The sequence below is a fragment of the Morus notabilis genome, unplaced genomic scaffold, assembly GCF_000414095.1.
Source record: "Morus notabilis unplaced genomic scaffold, ASM41409v2 Scaffold705, whole genome shotgun sequence".
In the NCBI taxonomy this organism is placed as follows: domain Eukaryota; kingdom Viridiplantae; phylum Streptophyta; class Magnoliopsida; order Rosales; family Moraceae; genus Morus; species Morus notabilis.
The window spans coordinates 325,708-345,040 of record NW_010357938.1 but is presented as its reverse complement, the minus strand read 5'-3'; the positions used below and the strand labels follow the sequence as shown (position 1 = coordinate 345,040).

At 32.6% G+C, this 19,333-nt stretch overlaps 2 protein-coding genes across 2 annotated transcripts; both read left to right on the top strand.

Annotated features, from left to right (window-relative positions):
• Nucleotides 1–1,637: 1,637 nt before the first annotated feature.
• On the top strand, nucleotides 1,638–3,979 carry LOC21396972 (fructose-bisphosphate aldolase, cytoplasmic isozyme). Its single transcript, XM_010091113.2, has 3 exons — nucleotides 1,638–1,753; nucleotides 2,398–2,625; nucleotides 2,853–3,979. Exons 1-3 carry the CDS (start codon nucleotides 1,726–1,728, stop codon nucleotides 3,671–3,673), a joined length of 1,077 nt encoding a protein of 358 aa, XP_010089415.1. The 5' UTR covers nucleotides 1,638–1,725; the 3' UTR covers nucleotides 3,674–3,979.
• Nucleotides 3,980–11,947: 7,968 nt separating this feature from the next.
• Nucleotides 11,948–15,122, top strand: LOC21396971 (fructose-bisphosphate aldolase 6, cytosolic). Its single transcript, XM_010091112.2, has 3 exons — nucleotides 11,948–12,082; nucleotides 13,510–13,737; nucleotides 13,981–15,122. Exons 1-3 carry the CDS (start codon nucleotides 12,055–12,057, stop codon nucleotides 14,799–14,801), a joined length of 1,077 nt encoding a protein of 358 aa, XP_010089414.1. The 5' UTR covers nucleotides 11,948–12,054; the 3' UTR covers nucleotides 14,802–15,122.
• The last annotated feature ends 4,211 nt before the right edge of the window (nucleotides 15,123–19,333 follow it).

The following is a 19,333-nucleotide window of genomic DNA, read 5'->3' as shown; positions in this document are numbered from 1 at the left end:
ACAAAGATGACATTATGGACAATAATCACTATGTAATAACGTATTACCGTTGGTTTATTTTTTTTAAAGGAGAATGTTAAAATGTGTATTATATTTAAATTAAATAATATTTTTTACCTTGTTTTCTCAGATTCCTATAAATCTTTTTATAGTTTGCAAAACGTCACATAACTGTAATTATTTGGTATTGATAACGAATTTCTGTTTAAACTGTCAGATTAAAAATGAAGGGTTCCAGATCGTCTTTGTATAGAAACAAAAATAGATACAACAACATTGACGATCTAATTAATAATTAAAAAATGAAAAATATTAGTACAAAAAAAACCTCGGCTTAAGATTTTCGTACCGGAAAGAGGCATTCGTTATTTTAGCATTCTTCTTCTCATTTTAGGCATTTTTTATATTTTCTTAAAGAAAAAAAGAAAGAGATAGAGGAAAAACGAGATTTTACAGGTGTGTTTAGAATGAATTTTAAAATGATTTTATTTTTAATAAAAAATAAAAATGAGATTATTTTAAGAATTATTTTAGACCGATTCTAAAATTAAATTTAGTTAATTTTTTAATAGATTATTTTGAGTATAATAAAAAAATAAAATCGTGTTTATTAATTAATATATTATAATATTATTAATAAATACTAAAAATAAAAATAAAAATGTAAAAATAATTTTCAATTGTTTTTCAATTTTTTCATAAAAATCATTCTCACTATTTTTATTTTTAAAATATTTATTAAATAAACGTCATTTTATTTTTATTTTTATTTCTTAAAATCCGTGTAAAATTATTTTTAAAACGGTTCTAAACACACACTCTATATATATATATATATATATTTTTTTTTAATAATCGGAAAAACGTGATTTTCCTGTTGGTATCAGCGTCGCTCACGGTTTTTACGGTTGCACCTACCTTATTTTCATTCTTATTACCAAATATACCCTTCTCAATTCAGGTGGGTTGGGCTCCTATTACAATTGCCCACAGAATGCCCAACAAACACAATGCCTCTGTTTTTGGTCGAGTCTTTCGGCCAATTACTCAAATATCCTCGCTATTGAATCTCAGAAAAAGAAAGTTAGGAAGTGAAAGAGTAAATTGCATTATTGTACATAACTTTCAATTTTAATCACCTTAAATTTTTAATTTTATCAAATTATACATGAACTTTAAAATTAATAGCAACTAAAGTTTAATAGCTAACTAGAGTTATTAAATTGACCGTTTGGAGCACGATAATTGCATATTAAAAATAAAACTCATCATTTTTCAAATTAAATTATTTGTGAATTTTTTTATCTCAAATTATTAATTTGATTACGTCTATCAGCTATTAAACTTAGTTGTTATTAGTTTGAAAGTCAATTAGGCAAAATTATATTTTAAGTTGTATTATATAAAAAGTAAAAATTCATGGTGCCAACAATGTAGTTTATTTATAAAAAAAAAAAAATACTCGAATTTTTATTTATTTATTGTTGTCCTACTCTGGGCTCACCTGGCTATATTTTCGTTGGTTATGAAAAGATTTAAAAAATTAAAAAAACAAAAGGGTAAAAGAGTAAAATTGCTAAAGCCCACATAGGGGAGGGCGTGAACTCCGAGGTTAAACTCTCGTATTAAAACCCTAATACCAATCGTGTCTTAACGCAGCGATAGACTCTCTCATTCATTCTTTCTCAATCAAAATCCCAAAAATCTTTCGAAATCTCTCCGACAATGTCTGCTTACAAGGGCAAATACTATGGTAATCTCCTCAATCCCCTTTCAATTCCTTCGTTTTTTTCACTTTCGATTCGTTGTTACGCTGTATTTTCTCGATATTTTCTTTGTGCGTTGCGTAGATCTGCGTTTCTCACCTAAACTTATAGCCTTTGTTTTGGATCTGAGCTTTCTTTTTCGTACTGAAATAGGATCTGATTTTGACCGGGTTTTATTGATTTTTACATTGCAAATCTGATTTTTTGTGTGCTATTGATGCGTATTTGTTGGAAATCGGTTTTAGTTTTGATTTTTATCCGAATTCGATTATGTATCTGATTATAATCTCTGTTGATTCTTGATCTCTGCCCTTGAGTTGATGTGGAAATTGATTTCTTTTTCCTTGATTTGGAAGATCGATAGTAGCAATATTTTAGGAGTTAAAAAAAAACCCGAGCTTTAGGGGGAAAAAAAAAACTTTTGGAACCTTTAAGCCATTATTATATTCTCCTTTTCATTCTATATATCATGCATGTATGTATATATGTATGTATATGCGTGTACTATATATATATATATATTGTGGGTCTGTGAGTTTTTAATCCTCTGTTGTTTTTTTTTTAAATTGGGTGCTTTTGTGATATTTCTGCTTAAAATGTAGTGATTCTTTTATTGGTTTGGGTGCTGTAGATGAGCTTATTGCCAACGCTGCTTACATTGGAACCCCTGGAAAGGGTATCCTTGCGGCTGACGAGTCAACTGGCACAATCGGAAAGCGTCTCTCGAGCATCAATGTAGAGAATGTCGAGTCAAACAGGCGTGCTCTGCGTGAGCTCCTTTTCACCGCCCCTGGTGCCCTCCAATACCTCAGTGGAGTAATCCTTTTTGAGGAAACCCTTTACCAATCTACAGCCGCTGGTATTGTTCTTAAACTTTTCTTGAATAAAAGGAATTTGACAATTTTTTGCAAATCGATATGTATATTTGTGTATATTTTATCGGATTATTGTTGCCCTTGTGCCTGTCTAGAATAATAGACACTCTTATTATGCAATCTAGGAATGTACAATGAAGGGATAGTAGATTAGGATAATGGCCCGTATATGGTGCTTATATTTATAACATGAAAGTTCATTGTAATGCAGGAAAGCCTTTTGTTGAGGTCTTGAAGGAAGGTGGAGTCCTTCCCGGCATCAAGGTCGACAAGGGTACTGTTGAACTCGCCGGAACAAACGGCGAGACCACCACCCAGGGTCTTGATGGCCTTGCTCAGCGCTGTCAGAAGTACTATGAAGCTGGTGCCCGTTTCGCCAAGTGGCGTGCTGTGCTCAATATTGGCTCCAACGAGCCGTCTCAGCTGGCCATCAATGAGAATGCCAATGGCTTGGCGAGATACGCCATCATTTGCCAAGAAAATGGTCTTGTCCCAATTGTTGAGCCTGAGATCCTTGTTGATGGACCCCATGACATTAGCAAGTGTGCTGAGGTGACCGAACGTGTTCTCGCTGCTGTCTACAAGGCCTTGAACGACCACCATGTCCTCCTTGAGGGAACTCTTTTAAAGCCCAACATGGTCACTCCTGGATCAGATTCCAAAAAGGTTGCACCCGAGGTGGTCGCTGAGTACACTGTCCGTGCCCTGCAGCGCACCATGCCAGCTGCGGTGCCCGCTGTTGTGTTCCTGTCTGGTGGACAGAGTGAAGAGGAGGCTACCCTCAACCTGAATGCCATGAACAAGCTCCAGGGAAAGAAGCCATGGACTCTTACCTTCTCCTTTGGACGTGCTCTTCAACAGAGCACCCTCAAGGCTTGGGCAGGAAAGGAGGAGAATATTCCCAAGGCCCAGGCTGCTTTGCTCACCAGGTGCAAGGCCAACTCAGAGGCGACCCTCGGAACCTACAAGGGCAATGCCACCCTTGCCGAGGGTGCCGCCGAAAGCCTCCATGTTAAGGACTACAAGTACTGAGCATGAAGTTTTTCATTGGCAAAAAGAACTGTGAGGCATTATTTCCTGTTTTTCCTTTCGTGTATGAGGCCCAGGCTGTCAAAATCCTTGGGGTTCATTTTTAAATTTTCTGTTTTGGGTAGATTGATTAAGCTTGAATAGCTTTTTTCATGGCGAGATTGAGAGGGTTTTCTTTATTTTTATCTTTGAGAACAATTTCTCATTATTTTTCTTTGATAAGAGGCTGAGTACAGGAGTCACTTGGCTCTGTAAGTTGTCGAGGATTTGTTCTTTAATAATTTATAACCCTTTTTCCAATTATTTAAATTTTAAACTCTTAATCGGTTGCTACTATTAATTGGTATTTTTTTTCTTTTAGGATTTCTTTTTCTTTTTTGGCTTGAACCAATTGAAGCAACTCATAATTATCTCTAGCGGCGATCCAAATTATATTTCTTTACAGGAAATTTGTACTCTGGATATTTAAAAACGCATTTTAAGTGATGTTTTATAGACCAATTTCGTTATGCTCCATCTGTGTTGTCTAATTTCAGATTAGCATTTGAATAGAAACAATAATAAAAAAAGAAGAGAAATACTGTTCAGAAATGAATTTCTTCGGCATTAATTTATAAAAGAAAGAATAGCTAAACTCATCAAAAGAAATAATTTTTTGCTCTAAAAGAGAAGTAATTTATCTCCAAACACACCTTGGTTTCAATCACATAAACTCTTACAATAATAGCATTAACTGAAGAAAAATTCTTCAAGAAATCAATTTGACTGAAAAATAACACTTTCTTTTTTTATTTTTTCAAGTAATTTATCTCAAACATATTCTTTTCTTTTTCATATTTTTTTTAGTCTTCTTTTCTTATTTTCTTCGACATTCTCAACTTCTAATCAAGATCTAAAACACCAATTTTACAAAGAAAAACGTCTTTTTGCTCATTGCGGGAGCTGAGCGTCATGTGAAGAGTCTCGTGCTAATAGAGATTGAAGATGGGTGCAATGAGAGCTAAGTGTTAGTGGTAGGGCAGATTTGTTTGAAGCGGCAGGAGCAAGTGGCGCGACGGTGGGATTTCTTCACGAGAGGACTAGCCTGATGCGAGGTCTTCACCGGATGGAGGGAAACCTAGATTTGGACGATTGGAGGAGGTGGTGGGTCGCAATCCGCCATTTGCGACTAGACGATCCCCGATGTGGGCTGGGCTCTTGCTATGGCGTCTCCAACATTTTTTTTTTCAAATTCGTTTTTGTTTTTTTATTTTGTATATTTTTCCTTTCTGTATTTCAAAAAAAAAAAAAAAGAAACTAGAAGAATGATCTTTGTCGGTGCCAGAGATGAGTTGAGGATCTGTGTTTAATTTAATTATTTCCTGCCATATCACCAAAATTTGTTACGAATATAGACAAAATTAGACGAAAGGGGTATTTTGAATCTTTTTCTATAGATCATGGGGCATCTTGAAACATTTTAAAAATTTAAGAGGCACTTTGAAACAAGGTACATATATTGAGGGCTACTTATGAAAATAATTCTATCAATAATGGTCAATAATACACGAACAAGCTAATCTATATGAAGGAGTTTACATCAATTATATATGTTTCTCAAAGTCGATTGATTTGGATATCAAGAATGTTCAATAATACATTAACAAGCTAATATACATAAAGTGTTTTAATAGTCATGTTTTTATCGGTGGTTATCGTCGAATTAATATTTTACGTTTAAAATAATAGTGCTCATCAAGGTTCTGTTCATTTCATCGATTCGAGTTTAAAATTTAAATTTTATTACAGTAAAAAGCTCTAAAAAACAGTCACAGTTAATTTTTTTGCTATAATAAAAAATTCTCACATAAAGTCACATCTCAACTCAAATCAGCGAACTAAACACGCCTCAATCATACTTATATATATACATACATGTATTATATTTATATTGTATACCTCACGTGATTGCAGGTAGCCCTCTCGAGACTCCAAAAGTTAGATGCGAGAGTTTTAGGGCAGTGTAATGATAAAAGAGGAATATACTTTAGAATATTCCGATGCCTAAACAGGCAATGTAATCGTCATTTTATAAAATCTTGTTATTCGCGTTTTGTATCTGCGTTGGATCCACGCTTAATGTTGACCGTTAGTTGCAAAGCTACCGTCTAATAGACTAGTGCTCTTTGATTCTTCAGAAAACTTGGACAACAAACCAGGAATAATTTGGGGGTAGGTGGCGACAACAAATTGGCCCCGTTCATTTCGCCGATTCGAGTTTAGAATTTGAGTTTTGTTACAGTAAAAAGCTCTCAGAAACAGTCACATTTAACTTTTTTGCTACAGTAAAAAGCTCTCACACAAAATTACATCTCAACTCGAATTACAAACTCGAATCAGCAAAGTAAACGAGCCTATATCATCAAGTTAAAGTTTGTAAGGCCCGTTCACTACACCAATTCGAGTTTAGAATTTGAGTTTTGCTACAGTAAAAAATTATCAAAAACAGTCACATTTAATTTTTTTACTACAGTAAAAAGCTCTCACATAAAATCAAATCTCAACTCGAATTACAAACTCGAATCAGCGTAGTGAACGGGCCTTAAGATATTTATAACAATTTTGGGGTCCTAATTTATTAATTTCTGTAAGAGACATGCTATTAGTGGCAACGACACTTTCCACTATGAAGCACTTAAGGGTGTAGACACATTTAATTTGGACAATAATATACTTAAGGGTGTTTGTAAAATCCGTTAATCAGTTCAATCCATGTAACCAATTCAATACGTCGCATTGGACGCATTGGAAATTGTTTGGATTGGTAATAATTGAGAAAATCTCAATTGAAGATTTTAAATTGGTTCAAAGATTGAGTATTTCTTTATCCACGAAATATACAAGTTATAACATGTTTATTTTAATTTTCAATGGTGCAAAAATGAACCTTTTATAGTCCTTAAAATACTAAGGGTGTGTTCGGCTTCTTAAAAAACTCAAAAAAAGATAACTCGAGTTCTAACTTTATTCAAATTCATGTTTTTTTAAGTTTGAACTCGAGTTTAAACTCAAGTTTGAACTCGAGTTTGGGACTAAAACTCGAGTTCAAGTGTCCCCTTCAACTCGAGTTCAGAAACTCGAACTCAAATTAATGAATAGTATTTTTTATTTTTAAAAATGTTATAACTTTTTCGTTTTAATCCTGATTGAGATGATTTTTTTATATGCATTGACAATGAAAAGACGAATAAAACCCCACCCATACACCCTATTAAAATTTTTCATCACCATTGAGTTTTTATTAAAATACTATATAAATACAAATTTAAGTTTTGACTCATTCAAACACAAACTCAAAAAAAGATTTCTATCTCAAACCATAACTCAAATGTACACAACCAAACATAAACTTAAGTTACAACTTCAACTCAAGTTATAACTCAAATTCAACTCAAAAACTACATTTAAGTCACACTCCAAAAGAACATACCCTAAATTATAGAAATAAACTTACACAAAATCTAATCTGTGGACCGTTAATTTTAAATTGGATTGGATTAGACAGGATGAGAGAATTTTTAGATTTGTAACGAATAGAGATATTTTTTATCCTGTAATTAGATTGCAGATTGGCTCTTAATTCGTGGAATTCAATTTGTAAACACCATCTTTATGTCTTATAAGGTGGCATGAGCATCCAAAAATGACGGATTTCATGCATTTCTGTTTCTCTTTATTTAAAAAGAAAGAAAATAAATAAATAAAAAGCTTGCGGGTGATCTTAAGGATGCCAATCTCAAATCGGTGTTTATAATTATGTGTGTAGATCATATTGTTTCGATTGGTTGAATATAATGTATAACTAATAATATTATGTGTGTTTGACTTACGAGTAAATGAGGTGGTGGGTGAGAAAGATCCAACATCAAGCATGTAGTATGACTTCATTGCATTATTTCAAGAGCTAAAATACGATGCAGGGTTCAGAAATATTGCATGTATATACTTTTGGAGAACTGCACTAATGGCATTGCATTGTAAGAAAATGTATAATATATAAGAACTTTACCAAAAAAAAATATAAAACGTATTATAAATTAAATGGAGATACTAATTTTGTGTTGGATTCTTGGTGATGTGCATTTACTTTATTAAGTAAATGAAATAATTAGAGGAGACATTTGCTGGGGAGTCCATTCAATCATGTTCTGCTTGTGGTAGAGGTAGAATATATTAAAGCGAGAGTACATTGGATATAGAGTCTTCTTTTTTTTTTTTTTTTTTTTTTTTTTTTTTTTTTTTTAATGTAATCAGCAAAAAAAAAAATTGCTTCCAAAAAGTCAAATGCATGTTTTTTTTTTTTTTTTTAAGTAATCAGCAAAAAAAAAAATTGCTTCCAGAAAGTCAAATGCTTGAATTAGAAAAAAAAAAAAAAAAGGATTGAAGCCTTGAACCATGCCATCAAGAGTCATTCAAAATTTTCTGCAACAAGAGTGGATGTTTCTGACTTCTTTATTTTTAATAATTACAGTATATTAACAATCTATAACGTAATGCAAGCATAAATTTGTATGAAAAATATACAAACAATGTTATAAGGCTCTAATAGTGCCATTCATTAATAGAATATTTTACAGTGTAAAATTTATAAACGAGATTTATATTTTATTAGTGATGATATTTAATAAAAGTATTGCTTTAAAACAACAGGTGCAAGTGAGGACACAAAGATATAAGAAATAAAGTAAAGGAAATATTAGCAGGTGAAAAAAAGGTAAACCATCCAAGCTTAACATTCTGATACAAGAGTGGGGACAAAACCAACAATAAATAATAATAATAAAAAAAAAAACTAAAAGTTCAATATCTTGAAAACCTAACCTAATTTTTGTCCAATATTGCCTACCAAGTACCAACCAAACCCTGGGTCGCCTTCGGGATTTGGTTGGCTGGTTTTATTTTTTTCACTTTTTGCTATTTAATTTTTTCCTTTTTATTCAAGTTTTTTTTATAATCAATTTTATTGGTGTTTTTAAAATTTTAAGGTCATTTTTATATTTTGCTTTTTAAATTTTTAAAATTTCCACTTTTTAAATGTTAAATTTGTCTCACTTAAGTCTTTTTTGTAAGAATTGCAGTTAAAATCAGATGAAAAAAAATTTAAGTATGATTATGTGGTATTTATCTGTTTATTTTTAATAAAAGTTTTTTAAAAAATACTATGTGACTGCATTATTATTTTTTTATTATAATAAAAGAGGTTAAGTGAGAGTTAAGAAACGTAAATTGAGAGTTTTTAAAATTTATGGAACAAACTTAAAATGATTCTAAAATTCAAATGCATTAAGTGACAATAATCTTTTTTTATTCTAAAAAATATTTAATATGCAGTAATCTTTAGATGAGAATAAAATTTAATACAAGAATTACAATTTTTACATAAATCCCATAAGACTTTAAAGTAAATCCCACAAGACTTTACCTCAAATTAGAGTAATCTCATATTTATGGGAATCTCAGCAAATACCCAAAATCATAGCCCGCGCACACCACCACGACCATAGATCGTGACCTGCCCAACCATCACAAACCTGCAGACCCATCTCCCCATTGCTTAGCTGTCGGCTGCCGGCCATCGCCTCCTCACCCCCATGGCTATTGTCGCCGAGAAAGACCACTATCATAGGCCCTCTTCCATCTCAGCCCCTCCGTTCCATCTCGCCAACCATCGCATGGCCCGTCTCAACCCCCCTCCATTGCAGCTTGCCCCAACCGTCGCAGACCTTCAGCGTCGGGGTTCCCACTGTTGCAGCCCTTCACCGTCGTAGGACCTCGATTGGAGCCTTCACCGTCGCCGTATTGCAACGCCCCCTGATAGAATCATTCAGATTTAAGTCTCGTTTGGTTGGAGGATTCGTTATCTGATTCGAATCATGGTTCATGGTTCGCTACAGTATTTTCTCTCACAAAAAACACACGTAAATCAAAAATGGTTTTAATCTCATGATTCTAATCTATGAACCAAATTGGCTATTAGTCTGAGATTGAAAGGAAGGAGAGAGAGAGAGAGAGTAGAGCTCGTTCAGACCTGGTTCGAGAATAGAAAAAGAGAGAGAGAGAATATAAGAGCGTTTTTTTTTTTTTTTTTTTGTGATTTTTTTACTCAATATTTGTTTCATTCTTTATTTAAATTTAAAAATTGTTAAGATTTTTTTTAACTGCAGTTTAAATTTATTCCTTAAAAAAAATTATTCCTTAAACTAATAAGATTTTTAGTATGTTTTTAGGATAATAATTTCTAGTATTATTAAATTAGATAGGGCCTGTTTATTTGTATTTTTTGAGTTAGGTTGACTTGAGTTTATATCTTGATTTAAGTTAATGTGTATTTGAGTATGGTTTGAGTTGAGACTCTAATTTGAGTTTGTGTTTGGATGTGTACATTTTGAGTTATGATTTGAATTGACAATCTATTTGTGTTTAGGTGGGTCAAAACTTAAATTTGTATTTAGATAATATTTTAATAAAAACTCAATGGTGATGAAAAATTTTAATTAGGGCTATTCATGGGTTGAGTTGGTGCAGAGTAGAGCTTTTTCTTCCGTCGTCCTAAAGGGTGCGGGTTGCACATATTTGGCCCCAACGATATTAGAAAAATTTCACAACCCAATGATGTTTGGATTAAGGCGGTGTGAGATGGGTTGGGTGGTCGGTTTCAACATTCAAAGAATCAAAAACTCAAAATTCAATCCAACATTTAAAGTTCATCAAATAGAAATAATAACTCCAATATTCAAACAGATAGAAATTCAAAGTTCAATCTAACATCAAACATGAAGTAAAATAGTCCATCTAACATCAAACATAAAGCAAACAATAATTAGTCTACACTCATAAATTAGTCTAAACATAAAGCAAACATAGAGGTTTAATTCAAACATGAAAAAATTAGAGGGTAGAAATGAGTTACATGCCTAGAGTTAGATATTAGAGGAGGCAAATTAGAGCGTGGGTTGAATTGAGGTGTGCGGGCCATTATAAGCCCAACCTACACCGCGCCTCAAAACTTCAGGCCAGACATTAAATGGGTTGAAAAAATAAATTTAATACTAGAAATTACATTTTTCGGATTGGGTTAGGATGGGTGGGTTGGGCCTGCGGGTTTATGAACATCCTTAATTTTAATAGGGTATATGGGTGAGATTTTATTTATCTTTTCACTGTGAACACATATAAAAAAATCATCTAAATTGAAATTAAAACGAAAAAATTATGGTGTTTTTAAGAATAGAAAAAATACTGTTAATTAATTTAAGTTTGAGTTTAGAAACTTGAGTTGAAAGGAGAACTTAAACTGAGATTTTAACCGCAAACTCAAGTTAAAACTCAAATTTAAACTCAAAGTTTATAAAATAATATGAACTTAAATAAAATTATAATTTAAGTTCAAATTTTTTTTTGAATTTGAGTGCAAATGAAAAGTCCACTGTACCAACAGAACATAGTAAAATAACGTGTTTAGAAATATGAGAAAAAATTATTATATATAACTAAACGTGCTAATACATATTTTCTGATAATTATATTACTTTTAATCACCTTTTCAGTTATATAATTCGCATACCAAACGCGCCTTACTTTTTGAGGAAAACAAAAGCAAAGTTTTGATCCTTCCGACCCAAAGGATTACCACGGACAGCAGTTGGTTTTGGCCTTTTGGGAACTTTCCAGGAGCTCCATCTGCCCTTTTCTCTTAATTTCCAGTTCTAGCCTTGTTTGTTGGGCCCATAAATATTCCTTGAAACGTTAATAATAATTATGACAAAATTTCATATTTGAAGTTAGAAATTAACAAAAATTAGGAAAAGATTACAAAACTCATGAAATAATTATAATATATGATAAAATTTATATTTTTATTTAAAATTTTGCAAAATTTTAAAAATATTATAAATATCTCAAAATAACATAATAATTATTAATTATCAAAATATTTCAAATATTAATAATAACATAATAATTATTAATTATATAATTATATAATAATTATTTTACAGATATTAAGTTTTATTATTTTTATGATATGTCAAAAATTTCTTAATATTTCAATTTTGCTGTGTAAAGAGTCCCTAATTATGAAAAGAGATTATTTTTTTAATTGTATAAGGATAGGCCATGGTAGGGGCAAAAAGGTAAAAAGAAGAAAAGAAAACCGCTCGTGATCAAAAGCCCAACGGCGGTGTAAAAGTCAGATTACGTGGGAAAAACGCCAAGCCTATCTTATATATCAGATTCCACGAATACTTCGCCTTCCTTTCTCTCTCTCTTCAATTCTACACATTTCTACTCTCTCTCTCTCTAACCCTTCCTACTTCCTCTCTCTAAACCCTCCTTCGTGATCAAACATGTCTGCCTTCAAGAGCAAATACCAAGGTAATCCACCCTAGATCTATGGCTTCTTTTACTTTTTCGTTTACTTCGGGTTAGAATTTGTTAATCTGTTGATTTTAGCGAATTGCTCTGATCTCTTTTCTGTTCACTTCTGTTACTTGTAATTCTGATCTCGAATTATGGCGTCTCTGGTTTGTGAAATTGATTTTGCGTTTTTTTTTTTTGAGTAATTAAGAGCTCTTTTCTGGTGCTCAATTATTGCGGTTTTTTTTTTTTTTTTTTTTAAATTTTTTTCCCGTTCTTTCAGATATAAAATTCTTTTTTTTTTATTGCTTTAATTATTCTTTCTGGTTTTTGTCACTTTAGTATCCGAAACACTGGATCTGTATGTAATTTATTTATTTGTTTATCTCTGTCTGTGTTTGTTTGTGGGTGCGGATCCTGAGTTTTTGTTTTGTTTTGTTTTTTTAAATATTCATATCTTGCTGACCAATAAAAAATAAAGAAAAGCACACAAACTAAAAATTCGTACTTTTTTTTTTTGAGGAAAAAATTCGGACTAGAAGATTCACAACACAAGCTTAGTTTTTTGATCTGGGAATACACAAATAACAAATTAATCCGGTTGTAGAAATAAACTTTTGATTTGTATGTTTTGTTTCAGTGATGAAGATATGCAAGCTGTAAAATTGCTTTGGTTTTACTCATGGATTTATTTTTATTCGAATAAAAAATGACCTTTAGAAATTTTGTGTTATTTTTCTGTTCGACATCAGATCCTTCTTGGGGCTTCATTAGTGGAGCAGATCTAATCTTTCGTGTGTGTGTGTGTGTTTTTTTTTTTTTTTTTTTTTTTTTTTTTTTTAGTAATGCTCTTTTGAACTAGCAAGAGGGTAATCTGTTTGTGTTCATTTTTACTTGTATTGGAAAATGTCTCTTGTTTATTGTGAAGTTCAATAGTACATAAATCCGAAGTCATTCTGGATAGCGAAATACCTTATGTAAATTGAACTTATTGATGGATGGTTCTAGATTCTTCCATTGTATAGTAATATTACATTCTTTCATAGTCCGTGCCTTTTTCTTGTCATTACTGGAATTTATATTAGTATTCTGATTGGAAACTCTTAATTTTTCTGGTTTTGCAAAAAGAAACAATTCACATTTTGTATAGTTCAAAACTCTTGTGTACTCCAACATTTGGTCTTCTCTGCCTCCTATCCAGTTATGTTATTGTTATAACCATTCATGTCATTGACCCACCGTTTGCATGTTATTTATTCAGAATTTGTGATTGACAAAAGATTAATGTACAAGTATGTAATGAGCAATGACTAAAGATAAATTGGATCTTTTTCTTGGCCTTTGCGGGCTCATTGTGTTCTGTACTAGTTCCTTCGTTATCTTTACTGGTGAGAATCTATGATTGTAAATTTTGTTCCCTTTTATCTAATCTTTTTGCCTTGCAGATGAGCTCATTGCTAATGCTGCTTACATTGGAACCCCTGGGAAGGGTATCCTTGCTGCTGATGAGTCAACTGGCACAATTGGAAAGCGTCTCTCAAGCATCAATGTAGAGAATGTCGAGTCAAACAGGCGTGCTCTGCGTGAGCTCCTCTTCACGACTCCTGGAGCCCTGCAATACCTCAGTGGAGTTATTCTATTCGAGGAAACCCTTTACCAATCTACAGCTGCTGGTAATTTTTTTAGGTGCTTTGGAAATTTGTTCAGTTTTCTTTTTAATATTTCCTCTCTTGGGAAGAAAATTCAGCGGCATCTTCATAATGGTGATTTTGACTTTTGTTCATTGTTAACAGTTTAGAATGGTGTATATAATCAAAAGAACCTTCGGTTGTATGCAATATTCACTGACTTCTTAACCAGAAATGAATGTTCTCTTTTAAACAGTGTTTTTTTACCTTGTTTAATATTCCTTTCAGGCAAGCCGTTTGTTGAAGTTTTGAAGGCAGGTGGCGTCCTCCCAGGAATCAAGGTTGACAAGGGTACTGTTGAGCTTGCTGGCACCAATGGTGAGACCACAACCCAAGGTCTTGATGGCCTTGGCCAACGTTGCCATAAATACTATGAAGCTGGTGCTCGGTTTGCCAAGTGGCGTGCTGTTCTCAATATTGGCCCCAACGAGCCTTCTCAGTTGGCCATCAACGAAAATGCAAATGGTCTAGCTCGCTATGCTGTTATTTGCCAGGAGAACGGTCTTGTTCCCATTGTTGAGCCCGAGATCCTTGTTGATGGACCCCATGACATCGAGAAGTGCGCTGAGGTGACCGAACGCGTTCTTGCTGCCGTCTACAAGGCCTTGAACGACCATCATGTCCTTCTTGAGGGAACCCTTTTGAAACCCAACATGGTTACCCCCGGATCAGAAGCCAAAAAGGTTGCACCAGAGGTGATTGCTGAGCACACAGTCCGTGCCCTGCAACGTACCGTACCCGCAGCTGTTCCGGCTATTGTGTTCCTGTCCGGTGGGCAGAGCGAGGAGGAGGCCACCCTGAACCTCAACGCCATGAACAAGCTCAAGGGAAAGAAGCCGTGGTCGCTTTCCTTCTCCTTCGGACGGGCACTCCAGCAGAGCACACTCAAGGCATGGGCAGGAAAGGAGGAAAATATTCCCAAGGCCCAGGCTGCTCTCCTCACCAGGGCCAAGGCCAACTCAGAGGCGACCCTCGGAACTTACAAGGGTGACGCCACTCTTGCTGAGGGTGCTGCCGAAAGCCTTCATGTCAAGGACTACAAGTACTAAAGAAACTTGGCTGTTGTACCTCCTTTCGGGTTTCTTTTTTGACGAGTACATTTTTGTTGGTGTACCGATACATACCCTCGCTGTGGTATATGGCATTAGGGTTGAGACTTGAGACTTTAAAAAACTCTTTTTCCTGATTTCGAGTTGTAGAGGGATGTTGGTGTTAATAAGCTTTGAAGTACCTTTTATTATGGTGTGAGTTTGCCTAAGGGTATTTTGATTTTTGTTTGGATACTGCAATATCTTTGTTTTCTTCTCAAAAACTTTCATTTTGTGAGTTAACAAAGCATCTCCATGAAAGGCGATGACCCTGTTTTACAAGCACTTTTTTTTCCTCATTCCTGTTTTATCAAATTTGTATTCCTTTAGGTCTCGTTCATTTTACCGATTCGAGTTTTCAGTTTTAAGTTTTTACAGTAAAAAATTCTTAAAAGATATCACATCTAACTTTTGAAAAGCTCTTTGAAAATGTGAATTCTCCTAATCGAATTGGTTGCCGAGTTAAGCATGAACATTCTCACCTTCTAGCTGCAAGAATAGACGTATCCCTTCTCCTCTTGGATGCTATATTATTGTTTAGGAATAATGCTGTATAGGGTTCATCTTTTATTATTGATGGTGATTCTAAGCTATCTTTTTAAAATTTATTTTTAAATTTCTGTTTACAGTGGGTTGATTAAGGTTGAATAGCTTATTTCATGGTGAGTTTGAAAGGCCTTTTCTTTAGTTTTAGCTTTGAAAAAAATTTCTCATTATTTTTCTCTGTTAAGCGTCGAGTACAAGAGTCATTTGGCTTTGTAAGTTATCGAGAATTTGTTCCTAAATAATTTTTAGCCTCTTTTCCAACTATTTAAGCTCGTATTTTTTTTCCCAATTATGTCAAGCTCCTATTTAGTTTCTATTCTGCGTACATTTTTTTATTTTTATTTTTATTTTTTCAAGCTCCTGTAACGATATTTCATTTTAGAGTTGATGTTCACTCCACCTACGTAGACCAAGGACTCAAAACAACCGGCTAATTTTGGTTTTTCAACGGGCGTTCCAACTTATTTAATAGATTTAAATATCAAAGTAAGAAAAAATTAGTTAAAAAGATATTTTAATTTTTTAAATAATGTGAGATAATTTAATTGATTAGACACTATTCTTAACATTAAAATTAGACATTTGATGTAAATACTATTTTAGGCAGCGAAATTAAACAGCAGACAAATCACAATTTCTCACACATCGACTAATTATGCTTCTAAAAGTTGTTAATTCGAATGAATATTAATACTGATCAATAATATGTGAGCAAGGCTAAGACCCAAAGATTTAATATAGCTCCAGTGAAAAAAAAGAAACAATAATGATAAAATAGGAATAAACTTTACAAGGCTAAATAGGCAATGCAATTGTCATTTAGGGAAGGATATCACAATTATTTTAGGGTTATAATTATTTTTTTTTGTAAAAGACAAGCTATTGTTGCCACTTTCCACTTTAAAGCAATTAACAATGGTCACACTGCAGTAATAAGGATATCTTTCCTTCCTTCTTCTCTTTGCGGAATGTTCTCAGGTTTAATCTTAATAGCTTTAATATAATTAAGTCTTGTCCGACCATTAGACTGTGTGGTGTCGAACCCATGATGATTTGCTTGAAATTGAGTTCATCCTTCAATAGAATTAGGTCAAGCATTCTTCCATTTCATTGATGAAGCTAAGGATTTTTGATATAGATGATGTCCAGGGTAGCGGATTTAAGTACAGATCAATGGAGATTACCGTCCTCATTCAAATTTGTTTTTTTTAAAAAAATTACTTTTAAAAATTTTAAAATTTTACACTTAAACCCTCACTGAAATAATATATGCCTCACTAAAATAAATATATTTTTTTATATTCCCTACTAAAGATAATTTATTAAAAAAAATTTAATATACGCCTCACTAAAATGAAAGGCTGGCTCCACCACTGGATATGAGATGAGGAGCAGAATAACATCAATAATCAATTTTTAGATTAAAAAAATCAGCAATGAACCATTTATGATGTAAATTCTGAAAGTAGATGCATCGAATAAGGCAAACCACATCGAATAAGGCAAACCATATATGACTTGTTTAAGGTCTTTGTGAGTCCTATAAGGTGGTATGAGCAGCCTATAACGACAGATTTCATGCATTTCTATTTCTCTTTATTTATTTTTTTTAAAACCAGAAAAAAAAAAAAAGATTGTGCGTGATCAAACGGATGCAAATCTCAAGTCGATCGTTGTTTAATGATTATAATTATGTATGTAGATCTTATTATTTTGATTGGTTGAATATAATGTATAACTAATCTTATAATTATGTTTGACTTAAATGAGGTGATGGGTGACAAGGATCCGACATGAAGGATGTACTGTGACTTCATTGCATTATTAATTCAAGAACTAAATTGAATATAATGCCGGATTCAGAAATATTATAAAATATATACTTTTGGCGATCTGCGACAGATTTTGATGATGGAGTTTATGTTTGTCATTTCGTCAAGAGTGAGAGTCCTCAATCTTTAAAAACCCATGAAACTGAGTTAAATTGTGTATTTTGATGATGGAGTTTAATTTTTGATGATCATTAAACTTATTTTCTAGTTGTTTGATGTTTGTTTACTATATGTTTGAAAAAATAATCATGAGTAAATTTTTGTGACCAACCGCCAAGTTTCTGTTTTTTTTTTCAGTTATTTATTAATATTTTTGTGTTAGTTTATATTTTTCTCTTAAAATAGACATCTTAAACTATAAGTTGGATTTTAAATTACTCAAAAATGATTTTTCTAGAATTAGTTATGATTTTTACAATTTTAAAAGCTTCTAATTGGTTGTTTGGGAGTCACCATACACCACAACGAATAAAAATTTAGTTGGGTTAAAAATAAAATAAAATAATAAAAAAAGAGAGTATATCGATTATTTCAAAACATATTAAACCCATTCTCTCCTTTTTCTCTTTCACGCTCTTTTCCATACTCTCTTTTTTAGAAAAACAAAGAATCTCGTAATTGTGTAGAAGAGCCATAAAAAACCCACCAAATACATTCAAAACTCTAATTTTCCATCAAAATCATTCTCCCAACTCATAGTACTAACACGCGTCATCATTTTTTTGAGTTGGAGATGATTTTTGAGCCCTAGAAAGCTCTCAAAAATTGGGTTCAAGCCCTAATCCGAGAATAAATGTTTCTAAATCGCTTTTAGTAAGTTTTCCTCTCCAATACTTATTCATTGACCAATTTCTTTTATTGGGTGAGTTCTGATCTATTTTGAATGATTAGGCATGATATCTAACACCTCCAACTCTACTATTTAAGCCAAACATGTTTTCCCAATCCAAGCCACGAGTTCATCATCAAAGTGAAGCCAAATTTTGTCATTTCTTCAAGAGTGAGAGTCCTCAACCTTTAAAAACCCATGAATTTGAGTTAAATTGTGTATTTTGATGATGGAGTTTAATTTTGGATGATCATTAAGCTTATTTTCTAGTTGTTTGAAGTTTGCTTGCTATATGTTTGACAAAATTATCATGAGTAAGTTTTTGTGACCAACTGTGAAGTTTCTGTTTTTTTTTTTTTCGGTTATTTATATATATGTTTGTCTTAGTTTATATTTTTTTCTTAAAATAGAGATCTTAAACTATAAGTTGGATTTTGAATTACTGAAAAATGATTTTTGTAGAATTAGTTATGATTTTTACAATTTCGAAAGCTTCTGCTTAGTTGTTTGGGAGTCACTATACACCACAACTAATAGAAATTTAGTTGGGTTAAAAATAAAATAAAATAATAAAAAAAGAATATATCGATTATTTCAAAACATATCAAACCCATTCTCTCCTTCCTCTCTTTCACGCTCTCTTCCTTTCTCTATTTTTTAGTAAAAACAAAGAATCTCGTAACTTTATAGAAGAGCCATAGAAAACTCACCAAATACATTTAAAATTCTGATTTTCCATCAAAATCTTTCTCCCAAATCATATTACTAACACCCCCCTTGATTTTCTTGAGTTGGAGATGATTTTTGAGCCCTAGAAAGCTCTCAAAAATTGGGTTGAAGCTCTAATCCGAGAATAAATGTTTCTAAATCGCTTTTAGTAAGTTTTCCTCTCCGGTACTTATTCATTGATCAATTTCTTTTATTGCGTGAGTTTTGATATATTTTGAATGATTATGCATGATATCTAACACCTCTAAATCTACTATTTAAGCCAAACACGTTTTCCCAATCCAAGTCACGAGTTCATCATCAAAGTGAAGCCAAACTTTGTCGTTTCTTCAAGAGTGAGAGTCCTCATCCTTTAAAAACCCTTGAAACTGAGTTAAATTGTGTATTTTGATGATGGAGTTTAATTTTTGTTAATCATTAAGCTTATTTTATAGTTGTTTGAAGTTTGCTTGCTATATGTTTAACAAAATTATCATGAGTAAGTTTTTGTAACCAACTGTGAAGTTTCTGTTTTTTTTTTCGGTTATTTATATATATATATATATATATTGTTGTGT